The sequence below is a fragment of the Nothobranchius furzeri genome, chromosome 8 (genome assembly GCF_043380555.1).
Source record: "Nothobranchius furzeri strain GRZ-AD chromosome 8, NfurGRZ-RIMD1, whole genome shotgun sequence".
Taxonomy (NCBI): domain Eukaryota; kingdom Metazoa; phylum Chordata; class Actinopteri; order Cyprinodontiformes; family Nothobranchiidae; genus Nothobranchius; species Nothobranchius furzeri.
In genome coordinates, this window is record NC_091748.1 from 61,065,422 (window position 1) to 61,088,137 (window position 22,716).

At 40.7% G+C, this 22,716-nt stretch overlaps 1 protein-coding gene across 3 annotated transcripts in view; it reads left to right on the forward strand.

Annotated features, from left to right (window-relative positions):
• The window catches only part of xxylt1 (xyloside xylosyltransferase 1), a 68,275-nt gene that overhangs the window by 39,985 nt on the left and 5,574 nt on the right, over nucleotides 1–22,716 (forward strand). Inside the window, exon 5 of one of the 3 annotated variants that reach the window (XM_015970666.3) lies at nucleotides 1,842–2,417. The exons of the other annotated variants lie outside the window; for them this stretch is intronic. Within the exon in view, the coding sequence (XP_015826152.1) occupies nucleotides 1,842–2,238 (397 nt within the window). The 3' untranslated portion in view covers nucleotides 2,239–2,417. Of the gene's footprint in view, nucleotides 1–1,841; nucleotides 2,418–22,716 lie in introns of those variants that run through there. 3 annotated transcript variants of the gene reach the window in all.

A 22,716-nucleotide genomic window follows, 5' to 3' on the forward strand; every position in this document is an offset into this window, starting at 1 on the left:
TTCCCCCCTTAGTTAAATCACCCTATTTGAACAATGTTTCTTTAAAACAAAAAAATAATCTCATTTGTTGTGATCACGTAAACGTTTTAATGCATGAAAGACTCATTTTGTTTTCAGATAACTCGTCCAAAACGAGGATGTGTCAAATAAACTCCTTTTTCCTTTTTCTGACTTCCTCTGCTTGCTTGTAAAAGACAACGACAGAACAAGAAAACTCTTTTTTTTCTCACTTCCAAGTCTTCTTTCACTCCGTTTATGGCCACGTCTTGCTCTTCTTCAGTGAGTAGTGAAGACATTGTTTAATTCATTTTGCAGATATTAAAGAAAAAAGGCTTGGAGTCAGAGACTATTGAAGTTTCCCAGTAAAACTGTTTACATTAGGAGCAGGAAGCAGCAGAGAGCTGTTTAAAAAACACAGCACATCTGTGCAGATCTGAGGCATGTTTATTATTTTATTGTGTGCAGTAATAAGGAAAAAGCAAACATTCTGTGTGATCTTTAGAGGAAAACAGACATTCCTGCTGTTTAAAACATGGTCTCAGTGTTTAGTGTGCAGAGTAGGTATCTGTGCCTCTGAAATCTTATTTGTTTCATTTTTACTCTTGCACCAGGCTAAATAACCATCTGTGTCATGTAATAACCAGACTAGTGCATATTATCTATCATGACCACTCTGATTGTGATGTAGTTGCAGATTGCTCTATGAAGTACATTTTAGTTATTAAAACAGCATCCTGGAAAGTCCATGAAAACGTTCCCTCGATGAGTTTGTTTACTCGGGACGAGTCTCCAGGCACTAAGACCCGGAGAACATCTTCAAAATGATAAATGCTCCACGAGGTCCCTAAAGTCCCCAGCTACCAAGTGAACAGGCTTTAAAACCACAGGGATGTGCTACAGCTGCTGAATGTAGGTCAGCAATGATATCAAAGCCTGACTCAGAAAATCTGCTGCTCCCACTAGACATGATCAATCCACACACACATACACACGCACACACATTCACTAAACAATGCTAAACATATTTATTCCCAAGAAATTTCTCACATGCATTACCTGCACCGAGTCTCACTCAGCCTGGTGTGAGCTGTGTTTTAGGATTGTTTGTTAATATTTGATCTACCGTAGATTTCCTTCAGCATGGTGAAGACCAAGAATAGTCTCATTCTCTGGTGTGTGTGTGTGTGTGCGCGTGCGTGCGTGCGTGCATGTATGTGTGTGTGTGTGTGTGTGTGTGTGTGTTTTCAGAGGCTTCCGGGCCAAGGGTACATTCCCATTCATCCTAGTGTTTAACAGCAATGGAACATTTTAGCACTTAGTGTGTGGACAAGAGCATTTTGTTCTCTCCAACTGAACCACTTCATCAGCAAAAAGAAAAAAATGTTACAAGTACCGAACTGAAATAGAATCAGCAGAAGTATTAACCATCAACAGTTTCAGAGAATAGCAGCCTGTAAACAGAAGGCAAGAACAATATAATAATGATTCAAACAACCTTGAGGATTTTCTAAGGGTTGCCTATAAATCCAGTATAAATCTTTTGACTACTTGTGTTGCAGTATTTTCAGCACTTTTGATGGTGAGGATCAAAATGTTGATGCTGGATAGTAATAATGCAGTTTTCTATTTAAATTCTAGCTGACATGTTGTGTGCTCCTGGGTCTAAAGCTGCCTGTGTGTGGTTTCAAGTAAATAGAAACAGCTCACTATTGAGGTGCCGGTCTAGAACTTAAACCATCACAGAACTACTGTAGAGCTTCCCACAGGTTGTTGCAAATACTCTGTTAATTTCAGAGTTGTTAGCTAAAACCTTCAGACTAATGGCTATCCTTTTCTCGTAGACACACCTTCTGGCAGTATCGTAAGGAGAATCCCAACACCAGAGTAGGTGAGCCACCTCCTGAAGGCCTTCCAGGCTTCAACAGTGGTGTGATGTTGTTGGATCTAAGTGCCATGAGGGAGTCATCTCTCTACAACCAGCTGCTGAAACCCAACAATGTGGCCAAACTAGCAGACCAGTATCGCTTCAAGGGTCATCTGGGGGACCAGGACTTCTTCTCGATGATTGGTATGGAGCATCCTGAGCTGTTCTACTCCCTGGCCTGTGGCTGGAATCGGCAGCTGTGCACCTGGTGGAGAGATCATGGTTATGGAGATGTGTTTCAGTTGTATTATCGTTGTGATGGACCCGTTTACATCTACCACGGGAACTGTAACTCTCCAATCCCAGATGACTGAGTTTTCAGGTGAACCTTTTCAGAAAACGACGTCAGCAATGAAGTGAACTCTTTACTGCATTTTTCGGGAATAAGGACCTGATTGTCTTTTTATTTTAACTTTTTTTGGAGGAGAGAGCCTCATACTCTGCCCCCTGCTGGCTAGGGGGTTAATAAAGAACCGTCCAAAACTTTTACTTTAACTCATTTTATTTTATTTTATTGTGGAAAGATTCTGGATTTAATAATAAACATTGCATACCAAATTTGAGCTAACCTAAACTTGGTGCTGGGGTGATTTTAGAGTTGATACTCTGGTAGCACCAGATTTCATGGATCAAATCCACCAGAAGGGGGTTGGAGTTCTGCATCTGAGACATCTCTGTCTTTGTGGTACGACAAGCGTGTGTGTGTGTGTGTGTGTGTGTGGGGGGGGGGGGGGGGGGGGGGATGGTCCCCATTTTTGGAGGTATTGCTGTGTCAGCATCTCCCTCATCCACATCCTCAAGACAACAGAGGCAAGTCATTCATTATCAGTGTCAATTTCTTTTTGTAAATTAAATTATTTTAAAAAAATGTTTCTATAAAAATGTTTTTCATTTAAGAAAGATTTACAAATCCCTTGGAATATTAATAAGCTCAACAACTGTTAATCGAGAAATTTCTACTTTTACTTTTGCAGTTTGAGTCAGATCCATCATGACCAGAGAATATTTCCTTTCAGGTTGATCTTGTAAGGGCGAACGGTTTGTGTGGGTGGGTGGGTTGAGAGTCAAATCTATAAAGTAGATTAATAATAATAATAATACATTTTATTTAAAAGCGCCTTTCAGGACACCCAAGGTCACTTTTCACAAAACACGTAATAAAATACAATAAAACAATAATAAAACCCAAAGAAGAAAAAAACAAAGAGAGAAACAGTTCAATAAAATCAGAGGTTGTAGGCAGATTTAAACATGTGTTTTGAGTTTTGTTTTGAAAAGGGTAAAACTGTCGACGTTCCTGATGTCTGGGGGAAGTGAGTTCCAGAGTCGAGGAGCAGAGCGGCTGAAAGCTCTGCTCCCCATGGTAGCGAGACGGGCAGAAGGAACCGCAAGATGGATGGAAGAAGAAGATCTGAGTGAACGGGATGGGGTGTGAATACTTATAAGGTCTGAGATATATGGAGGAGAGAGGTTTTGGATTGCTTTGAAGGTATGAAGGAGAATTTTGAAGATGGACCTGAATTTAACTGGGAGCCAGTGAAGCTGCTGGAGAACCGGCGTGATGTGGTGAAAGGAAGGGGTTCTGGTGATAATACGGGCTGCTGAATTCTGGACCAGTTGCAGTTTATGAAGGAGTTTGTTGGGGAGACCATAATGAAGTGAATTGCAATAGTCAAGACGGGAGGTGACGAGGCTGTGGACGAGAATGGCGGCAGTGTGAGGGGTCAGTGACGGACGGAGACGGTTTATGGAACGTAGATGGAAGTATGCTGACCGAATTAAGTTATTAATGTGAGCCTGAAAAGAAAGTGAGCTGTTGAGAATGACACCCAGACTCTTGACGTGAGGTGAGGGGGAGACTATGGCGCTGTCAATAGTTAAAGAAAAGCTGTCAGATTAAAGTTAAAGTCTCATCAGTTATCACACACACTGATGTGTGTGCGACATTTGTTCCCTGCATTTGACCCGTCCCCTGGGGGGAGCGGTGAGCTGCAGACACAGCCGCACTCAGGAACAATTTTGTGAAGGAGTTTAAAGGAAATAAGGGGTTAATCATGATGGCACTGTTGGTAATTTGTGGTTCAATGCATTTGCACTTTAACTGAGGCCAAACACAGCCAGCACACACACATTCACACAGTAACAGAGCAGGGAGCGGTGCTGCAGATGCTGACCCATTTTTGGTGTTCTTGCTGTGCTGACGTGCAGATTCAAAGAAATGTCAACACTCAATATCCATCAGCATCTGGGTTGATGCAAACTTTAAAACACACACACACACACATGTGCACACACACACAGAACACATTTCAGAACTGGACATTATGAAATCTTTTTCCCCAAAAACCAAACACTGAATAATTTAACTCCTCCATGTGGAGTAGTGACATAATATATCATTATTATATTCAACCTGGTATCAGTAAAGTTTGCTCCGTCTGGTTTGTCCCATGTTGTCGTTCTTTTTTTTAAACAAACGGTTTTGTTACCTGTTGTTGACGCTACGCTTCGCCGACGGCTGCCGGCTTCTTCAGGCTGACGCTGATGGTGGCGCGTCCCTTACTTCTCCGTTTATCTGCGGGCCTTACGTCGGCGAAACGTAGCGTCAACAACAGGTAACAAAAACGTTTCTGTGTTTTAAAAAAAGAACGACAACATGGAATTAGAACGACACAGCAAGAACACACCTAATCTGGTTTGTGTTTCTTTTTCCCTCAGATCAGTTTTTCTCAGTTATTTTCTATGATGCCAACCCCACAAGACATTGTGAAAGCAGGGTGTGTGTGTGTGTGTGTGTGTGTGTGTGTGTGTGTGTGTGTGTGTGTGTGTGTGTGTGTGTGTGTCATGCGCCCCCTGCCCCCCAGTGTGTCCCACTAACTACTTCCTCAAATCCTCTTCTCTATGTTTTTGAAACTCCCAATAACATTAATGACTTGTGTAATAATTATAGACTGTTACGATCCCTGGTTTTATGCCTTTTGAAAAGTCTCTGTACTATACAACCACCTATGGGTCTAACAAAGCCTCTAAGCAACAATTTTTAACTAGTAATCCACCACAGTGCTCTAACGGTACAAAGTCCCAACAAAGCTGACCAAGTGGGGGAAACAGCACACAATCAGCTGGTCCCCAACTGCAGGCAGAACAGGAAGTCTCTAAGCCACCCAGCAGCTGATGGCTGGATGATTCCCAGCTGGTCCCAGGTGATGGTGGAGGAACCAGGAACAAAGTCAATTGAATCCTCTGGGCTGCAGGCTGAAGAATATGGAGAGCTGGGCTGTACACTCAGACAAAAAGCAAAACAAACCTAAGCACAGAGACTTTTCTAAAGGCATAAAACCAGGGATCGTAACATACACATTGAATAATTTCCATAGAAACTAATGTTTGCAAACATTTTTCTATTATTTAATTTTTAGGACCACAGATTGTACATCTGAGGTCCAATCCCAATACTCACACTTCCACACTTGCACCCTTCAACTGCGCAGTCCAGACCAGGTGATGCGAGTGTGTGGGGTGTCCTGTTTCTCAAGTGCAGAAGTTGATCGCGCCCCTTTTGCGCCCTTGATTTGCACTTCACCCAAGTCTGCATCGATACTTGGGTCAAGGGTATTACCCACAACCCATTGCTGTGGGAGAAAAGGATCAAGTGTCATTTCTGAAAATATGTATTTTCTAATGAAAATAGTTGATTTTAGGGTGTTTAAATGATGCTTTCAATGTTTTTGCAAAAGCAGCAATGAATGTACATTTAAGTAATTGTTTGGCTATTAGAAAGTTGTTAAAAGTTTTTTTTAAAGTAGCAGCGACCAGCGTCCCGACATTCATTGCAGTCGACACAATATTCCCTGTCTCAGTTCAGTAATTATCTGCACACTTGTGTACCTCGCACTCTTTAGCCTTACTGTGCACTTCCTCCAAGTGCACTTCACAGAAGACCGTACGGCACAGTGCGAGCATTGGGATTGGGCCAAAGTGTTGATGTAAGGAGAGAAAAGTGAAAACATACTGTCCTTTATTATCAATGCGGTAACAGGAACACCAGTTTAGTGTTAAACAGCTTGGAAAATCTATGTCACTTCCTGTTCATGAGCATAAATCAGCTTTCAATGCATATTTTTCATTTGACAAAATCCTTATACAAACATCATGCCCTATTTTGTGAAACCATTTATATTTTTGCCTCGAGGCTTTTAATAGCTATTCATCTTTCCTTATTGTTTTTACCTTTTATAAATAAATATGATGACTTATTTCTGGTGTGTTTCATATGTTGCTGACATTCCTCTTCCCTGTCATTTTCGTCCACTATAGGGTTAAAATAAAGAGGGAGTGACAAAATAAGGAAGCATCCTCGTGTGACTCATTATTCAAGCATGTCTGTTGTTGTTTTCTCGCCGCGAGCCAAATGTGACCCATTTATGCCACTCATGTTTGCCAGCAAAAGTTAAACACTCCGTAGAAGTATATATGTAAGTGTTGACCGTCAAACACAAATCTACACCTAAAACCTAAATGCTCTTTTAGAAGTTTTAAAATATGAATACTTCAATGTTTGAAATAATCAAACATTTTTGTCTTAATGCAAAAATTCAAACTGCAGCAAAAACAGTTTCAGTGACTGAACTTGTAATTGGGCTTCCTTTACTATCTGAATTAAATCAATAACAACCCTGAGCTGTAAAACCAATTACCACTCTGTGATTTTTTAAATCTCCCAGCTTGCTTTTATTGACAAAACACTTGAAGTGTGTTTACCTTCAGGGTCAGGAGCAGGAAACATGATGGAAGTTTTAGATTAGTTTGAGTTTGTGTATTGAGTAAAAGTTCAATCTTTAATATTTCTATGTAGCAGTGTCAGATAATGAAATAAGCTATTTTTACTCTCTAAATCTGAAATTTTGTCGTTTGAAATCCATTTGGAAAAAAAAGTACATATTAATGTGATTTATTATAATTCCCATAGCATTTTCCACTCTCACCTGTAACTTTAGTTTTTTTTCCTAATTAGCCTTATGTAGATTTTTGTACTTATTTATGTTTGTTGTTCATGAATAATCTTAGCTGCAGACCTACTGCTTGCATGAACAACCCGCCAAACAGTAAAGATTTAAATCACAATTATTTATTGACGGGCCGGCTAAACCAGGCATGTCCAATGTGCAGCTCGGGGGCTATTTGCGGCCCTCCAAGCAATTATGTGCAGCTCCCGTTTGCATTGTTGATGTTGACAGGGTCTCGAACACCGGTCCTCATAGGTAATCCAGTATGTTTTAGTTGTTTCCCTGCTTAAACACACCTGATTTTAATAACAGCTGAACAGGTGATTAGACCCACATTAATCAGGTATGTTGGAGCAGGGAAACAACTAAAACATGCTGGCAGCGATCCAAACCCCTGGCATAGATCAACCATAGATGGTGCCAATGTATCTGGCATGTTGTCTACATGGCTCTTTGTTTCAGCCATGGTTTTAGAATAGAATAGTCTTTATTTATTCCACAGTGTGAAAATTCACTTGTTACAGCAGCACATACACTTAGAGAAAAGGAAGAAGAAAAATAACAAGATTACAGATAAATATGCAAAGGCAATAAGCCATTATTGTAACCGTTAACACTAAAACAATGAATAAAAAGGAAACTTGGGTTTCCAGAACTATGCAGCATAAGGGATACAGAAATACTAATGTACATCTGGTATTGCACAAGTATTGAACACATACTGAACATTCCATTGGTGTTATTGTGGAACAGGATAATGTCATTACCAGTTAAACCAAGGAATTAGACACCCTTACTTAGAGATGTGCCATTCCGATATCAATGTCGGAAGTAATTCGATATTTGACCAAAAACGTGTATCAGATTATATCGTACTGCATCAAAAGTTTTTGATATAAGGACTTTGAAGTTCCACTTCAAATTTCATTCCAGCAATTCTATCCAGCAGCATCCAGATCCAGCATGCAAATCCCACGTGATCAGAACAGTGCATACTAGCAAAGTAGCAAGGAGCAATGTCAACCGTGTGGCAGTATTTTTTTGTTAAAGTCCATAATAGACAGTGAGGCTCAGTGCTAAATTTGCCATGCACACGTTTTCTGTGGTGGAACAGAACCAGGAAAATTTTATATGTCCACCTCATTGTGCGTTTGAAGTAGCATCACAAAACATTGCATGAGGATTTTCGCAGTGTGTGAAATTGAAACTTTGGACACTCAACTTGTAGCAGTTAGTAAATGAACAACATTGTGTTCTTTTATTTTTTTTTCTTATATCCCTGCCCTCAGCAGTTCCTACCATTTGCTGACAGTAAAACATGACTGAAGTGACCTTGAATAAGTATTTTGTACTTTAAAAATACATCTTTTGTTCAATTGTTTACTTAAAATATTTGTCAGTCTTTTAATTTATTATTTATTTTTTATTCATTTGTTATACATTATGTTTAAGGCTTACATTTATGCAATCAATGGTTAACAAACAAATTGTCAACTTACTGTTGCTGACTCTTGTTCTCCGATTGAGTAATACCACTTGATCAAGCCTTTCATACACTCTATGAAACAGGTAAAAGTATGTATGATTTGATATCGTATTGGATTGATATCGGTATCGGTCAATACTGAAAACTGCAATATTGGTATTGTATTGGAAGTGAAAAGGTTGTATCGGGACATCCCCACTCTTACTGCAGAGGGGATGAATGACCTACGGTAGCATTCTGTTTTACATCTGGGATGTCTCAAGCTTGGTTTATGCTTGACGCATTCACTTTCCGCTTGGTGATGCGGCTCGCGGGTGGAACGCGCTTCACAACTTGCAGAGTTTATGGTTCATGCGTCTTGTCTCTGCGGTGAGCCAATATTCTCCCAAACTGAACGAGGCAGCATGGAGCTCTACATCATGCATCCAACACTACACCATAGTAGAAGTAAAAATTCCTGTTGTTTACAACATGGCATTCCAGTATTTTTTTAACAGCGTCCTCGTCTTTTCCAACAGTGCGAGCTATTTCTCTCCAAGAATTATTAACAACATGTTGATCACGGTGATCCTTGAGAGCTGAATCATACAAATGTCTGTATTTACGAACCTCTGCCATGCTAGTTCTTGCCGGTCCACCATGTTTTTCCGCGTCCGACCGTCCACGTGGTTAGAAAATTTCCTAGGTGCGCAGTGCGGAAAGTTTGGGCCGTGCAGAGGCGTGGTTGTTAAAATGATGCAATTTTGCCGCGCGGAGCCGTGCGAACTTCGCGGACACGTCAAGCATATACCAAGCAAGCATAAACCAAGCTTCAGTCTGCCTCTGAAGGAACTGTCCTTGTCTCCACAGTGGAATGCAGTGGGGGAGGGTTTTTTCAAGATGGAGGTCATCTTCCCCAGCATCCTTCTTTCACACATCTGCTCAACTAATTCTACTTGGTGTTAATATTTTTAACACTGATTTAACATTAATGTCATTAATGTATTTTCTACATTTTGCTTATTCACTGCTATTGTACGATTGAGGATCATTGTTGGACCTGTGACAGGCAACTGCTCTTTTGCTGCTGAATCTGTTAGAAGTACCAGCTTGTATTCATTGGTCATTGGATACAGTTTGGGGGAGGAGACTCAACGGTCAACACCACAGGAGGATTGTGAAGCTGCGGGTCTCATTGCCCCTCTCCCTGGTAGATTGTGTGGTGTGGGGTTGATTGGGTAATCACTGTCTGGTGACGTGGTGCTCATTGGAGTGGCCAGACTCATGGCTGATCTATGTCGGCAGCTTGGATCAGAGGTATGTCCCGTCATGCCATCCTCTGCTAGCCAAAATGTTTTCAAGAGAGATAACACTTGCCAGCCTGTGCCAAATGGTAAATGACCTGTGTAGCACCTTCAAGGGTTCTACAACCCCCCAAGGCACTTCACAACTCATCCAGTCATTCACCCACACACACATTTACATGGTGGCATGTGGCAGTGAGCTACAACAGCCACAGCTGCCCTGGGGCGGACTGACGGAAGTGAGGCTGCCAAACACTGGTGCCACCGGTCCTTCTGACCACCATGTAGCTTACCATCACCTTTGCCTTCCAGCTCTGAGCTTGCTGGGTGGCCCCTGCTCCTATCTGGATTGGCCTGCTGAATCACAGATTGATGTTACATAATACCTTTACTTTGAAAGATTATTTTTACTAACCAAGAACTAGTATTACAGAGAGCTGGCTCCCACTGGGAAATACGAGCACCCTTGCAAAAAAGCTTCCTGTTGGATGAAATTTTTATGTCCTGAGGCTGTCAGGCTGTGGAAGGTACTGATTGTAGTTTTTAAGTCTGCCTATAAATATAAAACAGCTTTCTTTTGCAGTCCGACCCTTCAGCTTTGAACTTTGTTTATTTGAACTTGGTGTAGGTTATTCCCCCCAAAATAACTGCTCTTATTAGGGATTTTGCAGTTCTAATGAGGGAAGCTTTGCCGAACTATGACCGTTGCACTGACTGAGCCACTGGTGAAAGACTCTTTCAATATTTCACAGACAGTAAAAAGCCTGACACAAGAACGTAGCCACATGGACTTTGTGCTTTCTTTAGGCTTAACTCCTGTTAATATTAGAGTCGAGCAGTTTGTCTGCTCAGATCGTTTTCCAGTTGTCTTTTATATTATATCTCTAATATCTGTCAGTAAATAGACATGCCTCTCCTATGTACTGTCATTTTCTTAGCCAATCTGAGTTTTTAGCCGCTTTGACTTAAGGAGGGTGCTGTCAGCTTTCAGCAACATCCAGCACAGAAGGACTGGATCGTTGTTTTTCATTAATCAAGCAGAATTGTATTGGACAATAATGTTTCTCTGACCTGATTCTTGGATCCTTGGCTAATCGAACTATGGGTGTGTTGGTGGTACATTCCAGGGTACGAATTAATAAAAGGTCTGCAGCTGTTTGATATTTAGCCTTTTTAACTGTAGGCCACAGTGTTTTTTCTAGAAACTGTTCTTTCTAACAATGAGTTGGATGTTCCACTGATTGTAGATCAGTGCAGTTTAAGGATATTTCCTCTAGAACTAAACACCAACATTTGGGTGGTTTGAAATCAGATGCTAATTCGCCCCAGATATTCAATCTGTTTGGTGTGAAAAGTGCTCTAAACAAAGATTCATTGCCAATCTCATTCTATTGATCGCTTGCATTCAGTAATGAATCCCTTTCAATGAATACAGTTGCTGTAATTTCATTCATTCATGCTCTATATTCCTCTAATTTTGTCTCTGCCGTGAACCAGCTGCTGCAGTCGTCTGCCCATACTTCTAACCCTCCATTGTCAGAGGGGAATAAATGTGTTTCATTCTGAGGACCACAACAAAAGCTTCTGAACGACTTTGATTTCCCAGCAACCCTGGTGCTCCAAGAACAGCCAGTGTCAATGTGAACGTCATCAGCGAGGAAGCACGGAAGGCCACTGCTCTCCCATCAAAAGCTCCCACGTGCCCGTGGATCCCGTGGCTTCGCCCAGAAAGCTAAAGAGAAGCAACGTTTCACGTGTGACTTTTACGACTTAGTGTGAGTAGAGTTTACATCCATTATTAATAGCTCAGTCACCTGGAAAAGATGTTCTGACCTAACAAAAATTAAACGCTGAGCAGCACGAACAAAAAGCTGAAAGAATTTCTTAAGAGCTGAAGGCTGCAAACAAAAAAAATCTCTCGTTATATGTTTTTTTTCTGACTGCGTGAGTCCAGTTGAATTCGAGCTTTGGAAGGAACAAGATTCAGTTCGACAGTGAATTGGAAACCACAGGGAACATGATGCCATTTTACAATAAGCTGACATGAATGCAGCTAGCATTCACAAAATATGCAATCTCAAGGCTTTCACTGAGGAGGCAGACTTGAACATGGCTGGAAGTCTGACCTATATAATATATCGCACTGTCTAGTGACGGATTAGGTCTCTGTGTTGACCGACTTTCAAACACACATGAGTCTAATCTTGTACTTGGCAACCTTTTAACCAAATTGGGATATCGTTTTAGCTTGATGAAGCTGTTATGGCATCAAAATCTAACAAATGCAAAGGAAAAGGAAATTTGAAAAGCTGACGACAGATTTAAAACTAGTTCCAGGATGAAAATTCCCTGGAGTCAACAACGACACAAAACTCTGCTGTCTAATCCTGGTCCCCGAGGGTCACACCTTCAGGTTTTAGATATTTCTCTTCTCCAGTCTGCCTGATTTGAATCAACAGGTCATGAACAGGCATCTGTGGAACATGCTACGCTATGCCCTCTGTATTAACTTCTCCAAGCGGGAAAGAGGAGGTTGATCATTGCTGCAGTCTGCTCGATCCTCCGACGGGAATCTCCCAGCAGGGTGTTCAGCCTCTGCACATGAGACATACTCATCAAACAATTGGCCCTATTGGCGAGTGACAGTCCTTCCTCCTGGACAATATGAGTCCTTTGGCCAGCAAACAGCAAAAGTCAGTCACGGTTGATTGGCATGTGTGCAAAGAAGCTGCCACAGCAACCACTCCAAACAAAGCGGTTAAAGTGTCTGGGTGCACAGTGGTCCCGCAAATCCTGGAGAAGTGGAGAAGTGTGGCGGCTGACCGTCTGCAGCGCTCACATGTCACGTCCAGATCTGGCTTAATTTTGGATATCTGTCTTTGGACCAAGCTAAACAGTTCACCACTTTGAACTAAATAACACTATGTCTAACACAAATCAAGGATTTATGAATGTTCCTGAGCCACACCGCCAACAATCCAACACTCAGGTCCAGCTTAATGATGCCAACTCAAGCAGTCAGTTCTGCTGTCTACAAGCTAAAATAACAGAAATGATGGCGTATGGCAGGAAAAGATCTACATGATTATCCTTCACTTAGATCATTTTATGTTGTAAAACATCCAGCATCTTATGTATGTGTGCTGTGATGTATTGATACTCCATTACCTGGAGCGACAAATGCTTTGACCCCATTTTGTGGTATTTGATGGTGTTATGACGTCTTATGCTTATCGAGGCCACACAGATCGCCTCTGACGAGATCATAAGGAGGGCATCTGTGGGAGTTCATGGAAGGAACTGGCTTGCAGGTGTGTGTGTGTGTGTGTGTGTGTGTGTGTGTGTGTTTGTGCTTATAAAACAACCTTGTTCAGATTTAATATTTCTGTTACCTTTTCTTGCAAGACATTAAGTTGAGCTCTAATTCCTATATTCACTCTCACTCGTATGGCAGCCCATACACACATCTCACTCATCTTTTATGTTATGCAAGCTGTTGCCAGGAGAAAAAAAGAGTTGTTTTATTAAGGAAGCTCGAGTGTATCAACCCTTTCTACAGCATGTGTGTCAGGGAGATAGAAGACTCAAACAGCAGTCCTCATAAGTAGGTCAGTGTGCTACAGAATGTATACCGAGCCAGTAATACTGGAGCTCCAGAGCAGATTAACAGTAACTCGAGCAGCGACCTCAGAATTATAAAAGACTTGGAGGTCCTTAGGTCACACTTATAACACCATTCAGAGCTCTGCTGTGGCAATAAGATTTACATATTTAGTCAATTCAGGAACTGGATTCATTCATGTTGAAAAATCTTCTTTATTTTCCACAATGGTCCTAAAACAGGTGTAATTAGGCAGATGGAAACTGTGAGTCATAAACCCTTGGTGCACTCACTCTGGGTTTTGTGGATCATTGATTTTTAATTCTACACATGGAGAGGAGCCGCCGCGTGGATATTTAAACCACAGATAATTTGTAAAATACTGTAAATGTTGAAACTTTTTTATTGTTTTTCAGTCTGGATTCAGAGTTTGATGTTTTGCCCTTTAGCTTCCTGGATCTTTGTTAATGTAAAAAGGTTTCTGAGAAGGTTTGGAAGGAGGCTTCACCTTAAACACATTTGTATGGAAGAAAAACAGAAAACAGTCTCACCACAATGTTCAATTCAATTTGGTTTATTTATATAGCGTCAAATCACCCCAAGAGTCGTCTCAAGGCACTTCACATAGTAAATATTCCAATATAGGTCAGTTCGTTAAGCCAGTCAGTAAAAAGTTTCCTATATAAGGAACCCAGCAAATTGCATCAAGTCACTAACTAGTATCAGTGTCTTTACAGCAATCCTCATACTAAGCAAGCATTTTGTAGACATTGAATTTATGGCATTGAATTTTTATTCTGCAGTATTACGCATCTGATTTTTAAAATTTAAAATACACTAGCAAAAAAAAAATCCATCCATAAAAATTCTACAGCAAAAATTCAAATGAGCACATGAGATGACCCAAGCCAAAGCAATCGTCACTCGATCAAGTTGATGCCTCAATGGTGTCACATGACCAGATTAACATAATATGATTGGCTAAAAGCCTCTCGATTTGATTGAGTGACGATTACTTTGGCTTGACTCACCAGAAAGTCACCTTGTTGTTACAGATTTTTTGCTATTGAATTTCAGGTGTAGAATTTTTGCTGCCTAACTTTTTCTGGTGTATTTAAGTAGAAAAAAATTCAAATACAACATTTCACTGAATATATATTCTATGTCATAAATGCAATGTCTAAAAAAAGTCTGGTGAATCTGTATTTCTTCCATTTATCCCAGTGACATATAAAAAGTTAGTGCAAGCTAAAGTCAAGAAAAGTTTGAAATTTCATTTTCCCAATAGTCTTTTAGACTAAGGATTTTTGGGGGAAAGCCATCCTTTTGGTTAAACCTTTTCCCCATCCATCCATCCATCCATCCATCCATCCATCCATCATCCATCCATCCATCCATCCAACCATCCATCCACACACACACACACACACACACACACACACACACACACACACACACACACACACACACACACACACACACACACACACACACACACACACACACACACATCATACATACATACATTCAACTGTATAACATAAGTCTGGATGTGGGGCTGAAAGTCCTTCTTCATTACCTGCACACATCATGGCGTTTTTACTTTGACATCAATAACTAATTTCAGCTACATACATAACAAATAAATATTTGAACATGCAGCAGCAAGAAAAAAACAACATGTATCAATAAAAAACAAAGATTTTTATTGTTTTTACAGGACAATATCCTGTTACTTCACACGTAGAGAGCAGGACTTGAATGTTGTACCAGAGCCAGCCACTAGGGGGAAATGTTTTGCTTCAGGTTTCTCTCTTCATCCACTCAGTGCTTCATTGCCTTCTTAGGCTAGTAGATAAGGAAAAGGCAGATATATAAGATATAACTGGTTCCACATTGAGATTTTTTGCTTTTATAGCTCTGGAGTTTTTTTTAGAAGAGTCATAAATGACTTAGATAGCAGTGTCTTTTATTGAGTCCTCCTTCTCATTACATGTTTTTGGATGACAGTGGGTTAACTGGAGTTATTACTGGACTTGCAATAAAAACGTCCCAGTAAGATGAAATATTAAAACAACAAAGATGTTAATTCTAAGCACACCTAAATAGGGTGAAAATATTTGAATGCAGCAGCAGTGAGGAAACAGAGAAGTGGGTGCAGGGACAAAGGTTCCCTGTTGCTGATGTTCTGACTGCGTCTCTGAACAAAAAGTACTAAAACAAGACTCATAAGCCTGTGATAACAACCCATGTCTCCATTGTAGGGAGGATCATTATAAGCTGCAAACAAATCATTGCATGCCCCTATAGACATGTGGTATGTCCCTGTCCCGGTTCTCTGGCCCAGATGGACACTGTCCATGCATGCTTTCTCTGCCAAAGCAATCATTCACTAGCATATATCAGGGCAACTACTCAAAGCTCTCTGAGCTGTTTTTGGGGGTTGGAGTCAATTGAAAAGAAGTATCGTAATCCTGCAACATCAGTGAGGAAATAGAGCTGTGGTAGAGGTGGATGGATCCAGACTAAAGAAATTGTTTTAAAAGATCTAAATCATTCACAAAAGCCTTTATGTTTCCACCCTAAAGGGGACTTTTTCAGGCCTAACTTTGCAAAGTTTGGTAATTAATTTATCTGTTAACACTTTACCAGTGTGTGTGCTAGGCTTGACTTTTTGGTCCAGTAACTATTTGTCCTAATTTTGGGGTGTTTTTGCTATATGCTGTGATTTTATATCACATCCTTCAATCTTCAGTTCTGCACTATGATGCTGATCTTTTCATAACAATGCATGGACACACTCACCATGCATAAAACTGATCAAGAATGTAGCCTGAAGACTGAATTGTAACTTCCTGCACTCTCAGAATGGTTTTATTCTTCATTAACATCTTCATAAACCCCCGCCTGACATTTCTAATCCACTTTAAGCATTCTGATACAGAAAAAGCAGTGGCATCAGGAAAAGAAATTTGTCTGTAATTTTCAGACAAGCGAGGGAGTCCCACAGCTCAAACTAGTCAAGGCATTTCTGCTCTCATTTAGAATCTGAAGCTGTGGAAGAGTTTAGGAGAATAAACGCAAACTGCTTTTGAAACCAATAATAGTTTCCATCATTTATTTAAATTTAACTCTTGCAAATGTATTTGGATTAAATATTTTATTTTAGATTAGAGGCCTGAAAATGCATCTTATTGTCAATATAAAGACGTTAGTTGTGTAATCAGGCTTTTTAAAGGCTTTCGTATGCACATTATTAGTTTGATTGATGCTAGAACAAGTCCTTCAGAACATAACATTCTGTGTGCATCCTAAACATGCAGTATTTATGTAATTTATTTACTGTTTGTGGCTTTGTTCTTTCTTTTGTTTTAAAGGGGACATATGACTTTTTTCTATATATAATAGTTCTATGGTTGGTACTAATTATTTTAAGTACTTTACACTAAATCCCTCTCACACAAAGCAATTTCAGCAGTTTTATTCTTAGCTTTCTAGAATGACCTGTTTTAGGGCTCTGCCACTTTAAAAAAAACACTGGAGCTGGTCACGCCCTCCCCCGCTCAGGTTGCTATAAGCTGAGAAGCTCCTATATCCTGAAAGGGCTTGAAGTAGAGCCGTTGCTCCCCCAGAACCTGCTCGCTCTGGCAGGTCACGTCCGTGTTTGTGACATCACAAACTAGGATCTTTTGAAACGGCTTGTTTTAGACACATAATTCCTAAAAATCAAACACTGACAGAAAACAGATGAACAAGTTTTTCCGCTTTTTGAGTGTTTGGGGTTAGGGTTAGGGTTATTGAAGCAGTAGAGACCCACATGGCAGCACAAAATGTTGCAAAAGGTGAGTTTAGCATGACATGTCCAAGGCCACTTCATTCATTATTTTAAACAGCTACGTTCATTTATTTAATAATTTTCTTGAAGGTAAAAACAAATCACAAAAAAACATTTTTTTTCTCTTTGATGTCCATCTGTTACTGAGCTCTGTTTATTGTCTGCTTGTTTTGGCTCTGTCTTTATGTGACTAATTATCAGTCATATCCAATGACATCAAAAACATGCTAGCAATTAGCAGATGTAAGAGTTGGTAAATGGAGTGCTTTAAGAGCTTAATATATTACCTCTACTTATGACCAATAAGCTGTGATACTCTATATAAATATGGAATATCAACCTGCTTGATCTTTGGATGTTTAATCAGAAGATTCTAGGATTCTTTGTTTATTCAGGAATTGTAGAACACTTCGTCTTGATTCAGAAAAGAGTCAGGTTTATAAAAGTAAGAATTTATTTTCCAAACAATTAAAACAGGACAAGTTAACTAATATTTACTGTGATGAATGGATCTAGGTGGATGGAATGTGATGTATGGTGCCTATGTGTGAATATGATGTTATCAGAACTTTTGTATCTAGAAGAACTGAGTTCTGGGTGAAAAAGGGAAGAATTTGGTTTGCGTTAAGCTATGAAGTTGACTCTTATCAAAAAGGCATCAGACTCTATCTGTGTGTCTACTTCGCCCTTTCTTGGAGACCCTCTTCGTGGATCCAAAGGTCAGAGAGGTTGGATGACCTCTGGCACCGAGGTTGTAGAACACTGTTGCATCGACTCTTCAGTCCAGAGATGTTTTCCGGGTCACAACAGATGGATGGAACCGTTTGCGTCTAGAAGGACTCTTAAGGAGTCAGAACAATGTAAGCTTTGTTCTGCAGGAACCGTTTGCTGTGTCAGCAGTAGGCAGCTTTTAGCAGGGTTTTGGCAGCTGGCCAAAAAGGATCAGGGTTAAAGAGGTGTCGCTCCGGACGGCCGTTACGAAGTGCTCTCTAGAACAGAAATGTTGGATGATGAGAAGCTGGAATCACCAGAGTGATTCTGTTTTAATATTCTCATGTTATGAATTGGCCAATCAGAACGTGCCATGTTAAGGGATATTACCAAGACAACCTCAGACATCACGCCTTCTTGAGATACCGAATGCTCTGATCTGGGGTACAAAAATATCTATGTGTCATGAGTTTAACTTAACTTTAATTTGTCCTTGTCTGAGTGCAGGTAATGACTGCCTTGTCATATCAAACATTACTGATTACCATCTATATAAATCATTTAATGTAATAATTTATTTCATTCCAGTAATTCAAGCACAGATCAATCAACCTTATTGATTTAAGCACAGAGTAACGATTAACTCATATAAGCTGAAAACAGCCACTCTTATAACAGTCCAGTCCGGCCTAGATACCCAGGCAGGCTTGGCACAGAAGGGCCTTGAGAAGGGAACAGTTTGTTGACACTTTGCTATCATGTGTTCCGAGCTGCAGAAAGGCCCGGGGCTCCAGCTGATGGAATTGCAGGATCCGGCAGATTAAAGGCAACACATGCAGACTCCTGTCTCCATGTAGACCAGACAGTGAAGGGAACCAACTGTACATGAAAACTGACCATTTCTGGACATTACACAGAAGAGTAAAACCAGATGATGCATTCTTACATTTGGTAACCCTACAAACACAAATGCGCACGTGAATCTTGTAAACCAAAATAAAAGTTGTCAGCTTTCATGTCTCACATATCAAAATGAGCTCAGTCTGTTGCAAAATCCAGTAAGTTTCCATTTCCACATGCGTCTGCTGTTACTCAACGAAAGCAAACACCTGCACATAATACATAATGTTTTAAGTCTATCTCCTCTGATAAAATCGTGCACAAATAATGTGCCACCTATATCAGAATGTTATTTCACTCCCATTTATCTTTTGGCTTGTCAGAAGCAGAAACACCGTATTTAGGGGAGTTCTCTACTCATTAATTTCCTTTTTCTTTTGATTTATTCTTTTCTATCTAGTGCTTACATGAATGTAGGTCATTTTATTCACCCTGGTTGCTCGGTTTCCTATTTTCTTTTTATTATTGATGAAAGGAATAAAGCTCAGAGACGGAGGTGAAATGTCAAAAGTAAGATCTGCAAACGATGCAGGGAGAAATGGTTAAAGAAAAAACGTTAAAGAGCAATTCACCCCGTAGCAGAGTATTGCTCCAATCCCACTTCCTGTTTGAAAAATGCAACAAATGATGTTGCCTGACAAACCGAGAGGGCAAAGTCACTAACAAATACACACACACACAGGCTCACAATGACATTGTGACATCATAATGTACCAGGGTTTCCCCCAGCGCTTTATAAGACTGGCGGCCCGTCAGGATTTGCTTGGCCACCCGCCAGGCTAAGCATCATGCCCCGCCCCCCTCCCCGACCCTACCGTGTCCGCTGACATGAACGACGCAATGAAACTAGAGCCCTCCATCAGCTGATACTGGTGAGAAACAACAGCGGAACGTGTGCAATCCCCCCACCCCCCACCCCCCCACCCCCACCCCCCGGTCTGACAGCCAAAGCCGCCAGGCTTAACTCATTTTCTGGGGGAAACCCTGTGCACGAACTACCATCATAGTGTACCTTATAGCCAATAGCGATGGCAGATTTAAAATCAAATGCAGTGCAGAGTTTTTACCTGAAGAGGATGCAACACTGACAGCTTTAGGCAGGATATTTAAATTTTAACTAAGATGCACAAATGTGCCAAATTATTGACTGCATATGTCTACAGCACAATTAGACACCCCTGTATATAGTTTATCAGTAAAATAAAAAGTTGATTTGGCGGTGACTTGCTCTTTGAACTGATTGATTTCTATTGCGGTCCAGCTGAAGTTATTGCAAAATGATCATTTTAAAAGTGACTTGCAAGAGAACGCAAGCAGACGCTAAAGTTGAAATTTAATTTCTTCTGGCTGACAGGAGGCTGTTGTGTTGTTGCTGCAGGTTAAAAGCATCAGCGTTCATCAGCTTGACCCACATTCTTCATCCAAACTACACACAGGTGTTCCTGCTGCTCCAGTTTCTTCCGCCAGTCCTTAGTTTTAAATCTTTCAGCAGAAGAACAACCTGCTGAGCAAAAGGGAAAGTCATGACTAATGACAATGCCTCTCATCCCTCAGGAAGATCCTAAACAAATCAAATGACTTCATTAAAGGTGCAATTTGTCAGAATTCTAGAGTGAAATTATCACAAAACAGTCTAACGTCAAAATCATGTTGGAAGAAAGGTTATACTGAAACAAATTTCATTTTCAGCCAACTAGGGGGCTGTCAGTTTTTCTCCTTTTGAAAAAGATGAATGCAAGATGTAGTTACTGTTTACACCGTGAGTTTGTGAAGATGGCTGCTCTGCAGCGAGCTAACGCAGCAGAGGAGGCATTTATCTGGCATCGGTGTGCAAAAAACTTTATATTTGTTTAAATATCCAAAGCCAGTTACATGAGCGACCCAGAAATAATTTGTTGTAGCCCCAAACCTAAATTTTCCATTTAATGGAGGACACACACACACACACACACACACACACACACACACACACACACACACACACACACACACACACACACACACACACACACACACACACACACACACACACACACACTTGGAAGTAGCAAACAGTGCATACATCCACCAGAGAGGGTGCAGCTGCATAAAGCAGTGTGCGTGCAGCCTGCAAGAGTCTTCCCAAGAAGCGCCGACATACTGTGCCTGAGAAGACTGATGTAAACATGAAAGTTAGAAAATTTGTTAGACTCAAACAGCCATGACAGAATGACAACGATCAACCAAACAAACAAAAATGGCCTCAACTCCTAAGAATCGTAGTGGCTAGGAATATCTCCATTAATTTGTTGCATTTGTTGCACAATATATTTCCTCAAAACTTTGTGCTAGGTTAAACATTTTAGCAGTTTTTTAACAAATCATTTAGTGTTTATTCAAATCTAATATAAGGTGCACAAAAGCACACCCATATTTCACCACATAATTGTTTTTTGTTAAAGTAGCTTTCTGGAGTTTTCTCCCTTTGGAAATTATGTATGATTTTTCAGAAATCTGTAAAAGTAATCAATACATTAGGCTTGGGCGGTATCCAAATTTGAATACCGTCTAACTTCCACTTAATTTCACCCCGGTATACGGTATTACCGTGAATACTTAAAAAGTATGACGTAAGCCTCAAGTGGACCTTCACCTTTCTGAATCCGAATACCAAACAATTACTAAAAAAATAACGCAACTCACATACTATTAAAAACATTTATTAACACAAAAAACGCAGCTTATAAACAAGTGCAAAGAGTCAACAGTCCAACAGCAATAAATCAACATAAAAACCCAGGACAGCTGTTGTGCGCAAATCAAGTGAACAACTTACCAACGAGCAGCATGAAACAGTGCAAATAGGCCATAACAGTCAACAAGAGTTGAATAACCATAAACATTGAAATTATGAAAATTATTGCAACCAAAACAACTGCATTAAAATTATAAAAAGAAAACTCCGTCACACGGCCACACGCGTGTGCGCGCACACACACACACACACACACACTCACACACACACACACACACACAGTAGTGCGAACATTACGGCATGTTGCAGCAAATCTAGTTAAGATTTCTCGCCAGAAAAACCAGCATGTTTACTTTTTCTGGGTTCAAGTTTGCACGTTGTGGACCAACAACTTCACCTGCGGTGCTGAAAACCCGCTCCGATGGTGAGCTGGTGGCACAAATACATAGACACCTCCGGGTCAGTCGTGACATCTGGGGAAAACGACTGCCAGCATATTTCCACCAGAGAAGAGGGTCATCGTCCCCTTGAAGAACAGGTTCCAAACAGTACGCTGTTATTTCAGCTCCATATTTCAGTTGCTCTGCGCTGACGGGACCCTCCGGCGCAGCGTCAGCGGCTCGTTTTTGCAGGAGAGCCCCCAGAGACATCTTTTTGCGTGGGGGTTCAGGTTGTGCTCATTCCTCTTATGGTTCGGATGGCCACTGCTTCTGGTGCTGTTTGCCCCTCTAAGCTCACGATCTCAGCCTGTAATTCAGCTTTGATTTCAGCCAGTGCGTTGTCATCAAGCTCAAATCTGCTACGGTAACGAGGATCGAGGAAAGTGTATTTTCGCATTACAATCATGAATCAGATTCATACTTGGCCTCCAGCTTTTTTAGAATTGTGGTTTTTATTGACTTTGTAAGCTGGAGGTCGTTTACTGACACAGCCAACACGCTCTCCCTGCAGAGCTGGAGTATGGCGAGGATAGAGGAACTGGTCAGTCGCACAGCTGTTTTTCATGACGGTATTGGAACTGACACCGTCGGTATTTTGTAATACCGCCTGTATACGGTAATACTGTAATACTGCCCAAGAATATATCTTTTTGTGTGCTAAGCACACCCTCTGCCCTGCAGACCTCCTTACAATATGAAATTGAACGCCAACCAGAACTAACCAGTAGCGTTAGACTACTGCTTCCATGATTCAAATTTAAGGAATACCTCGGCTGATGCAGAGCTGATGAACTTT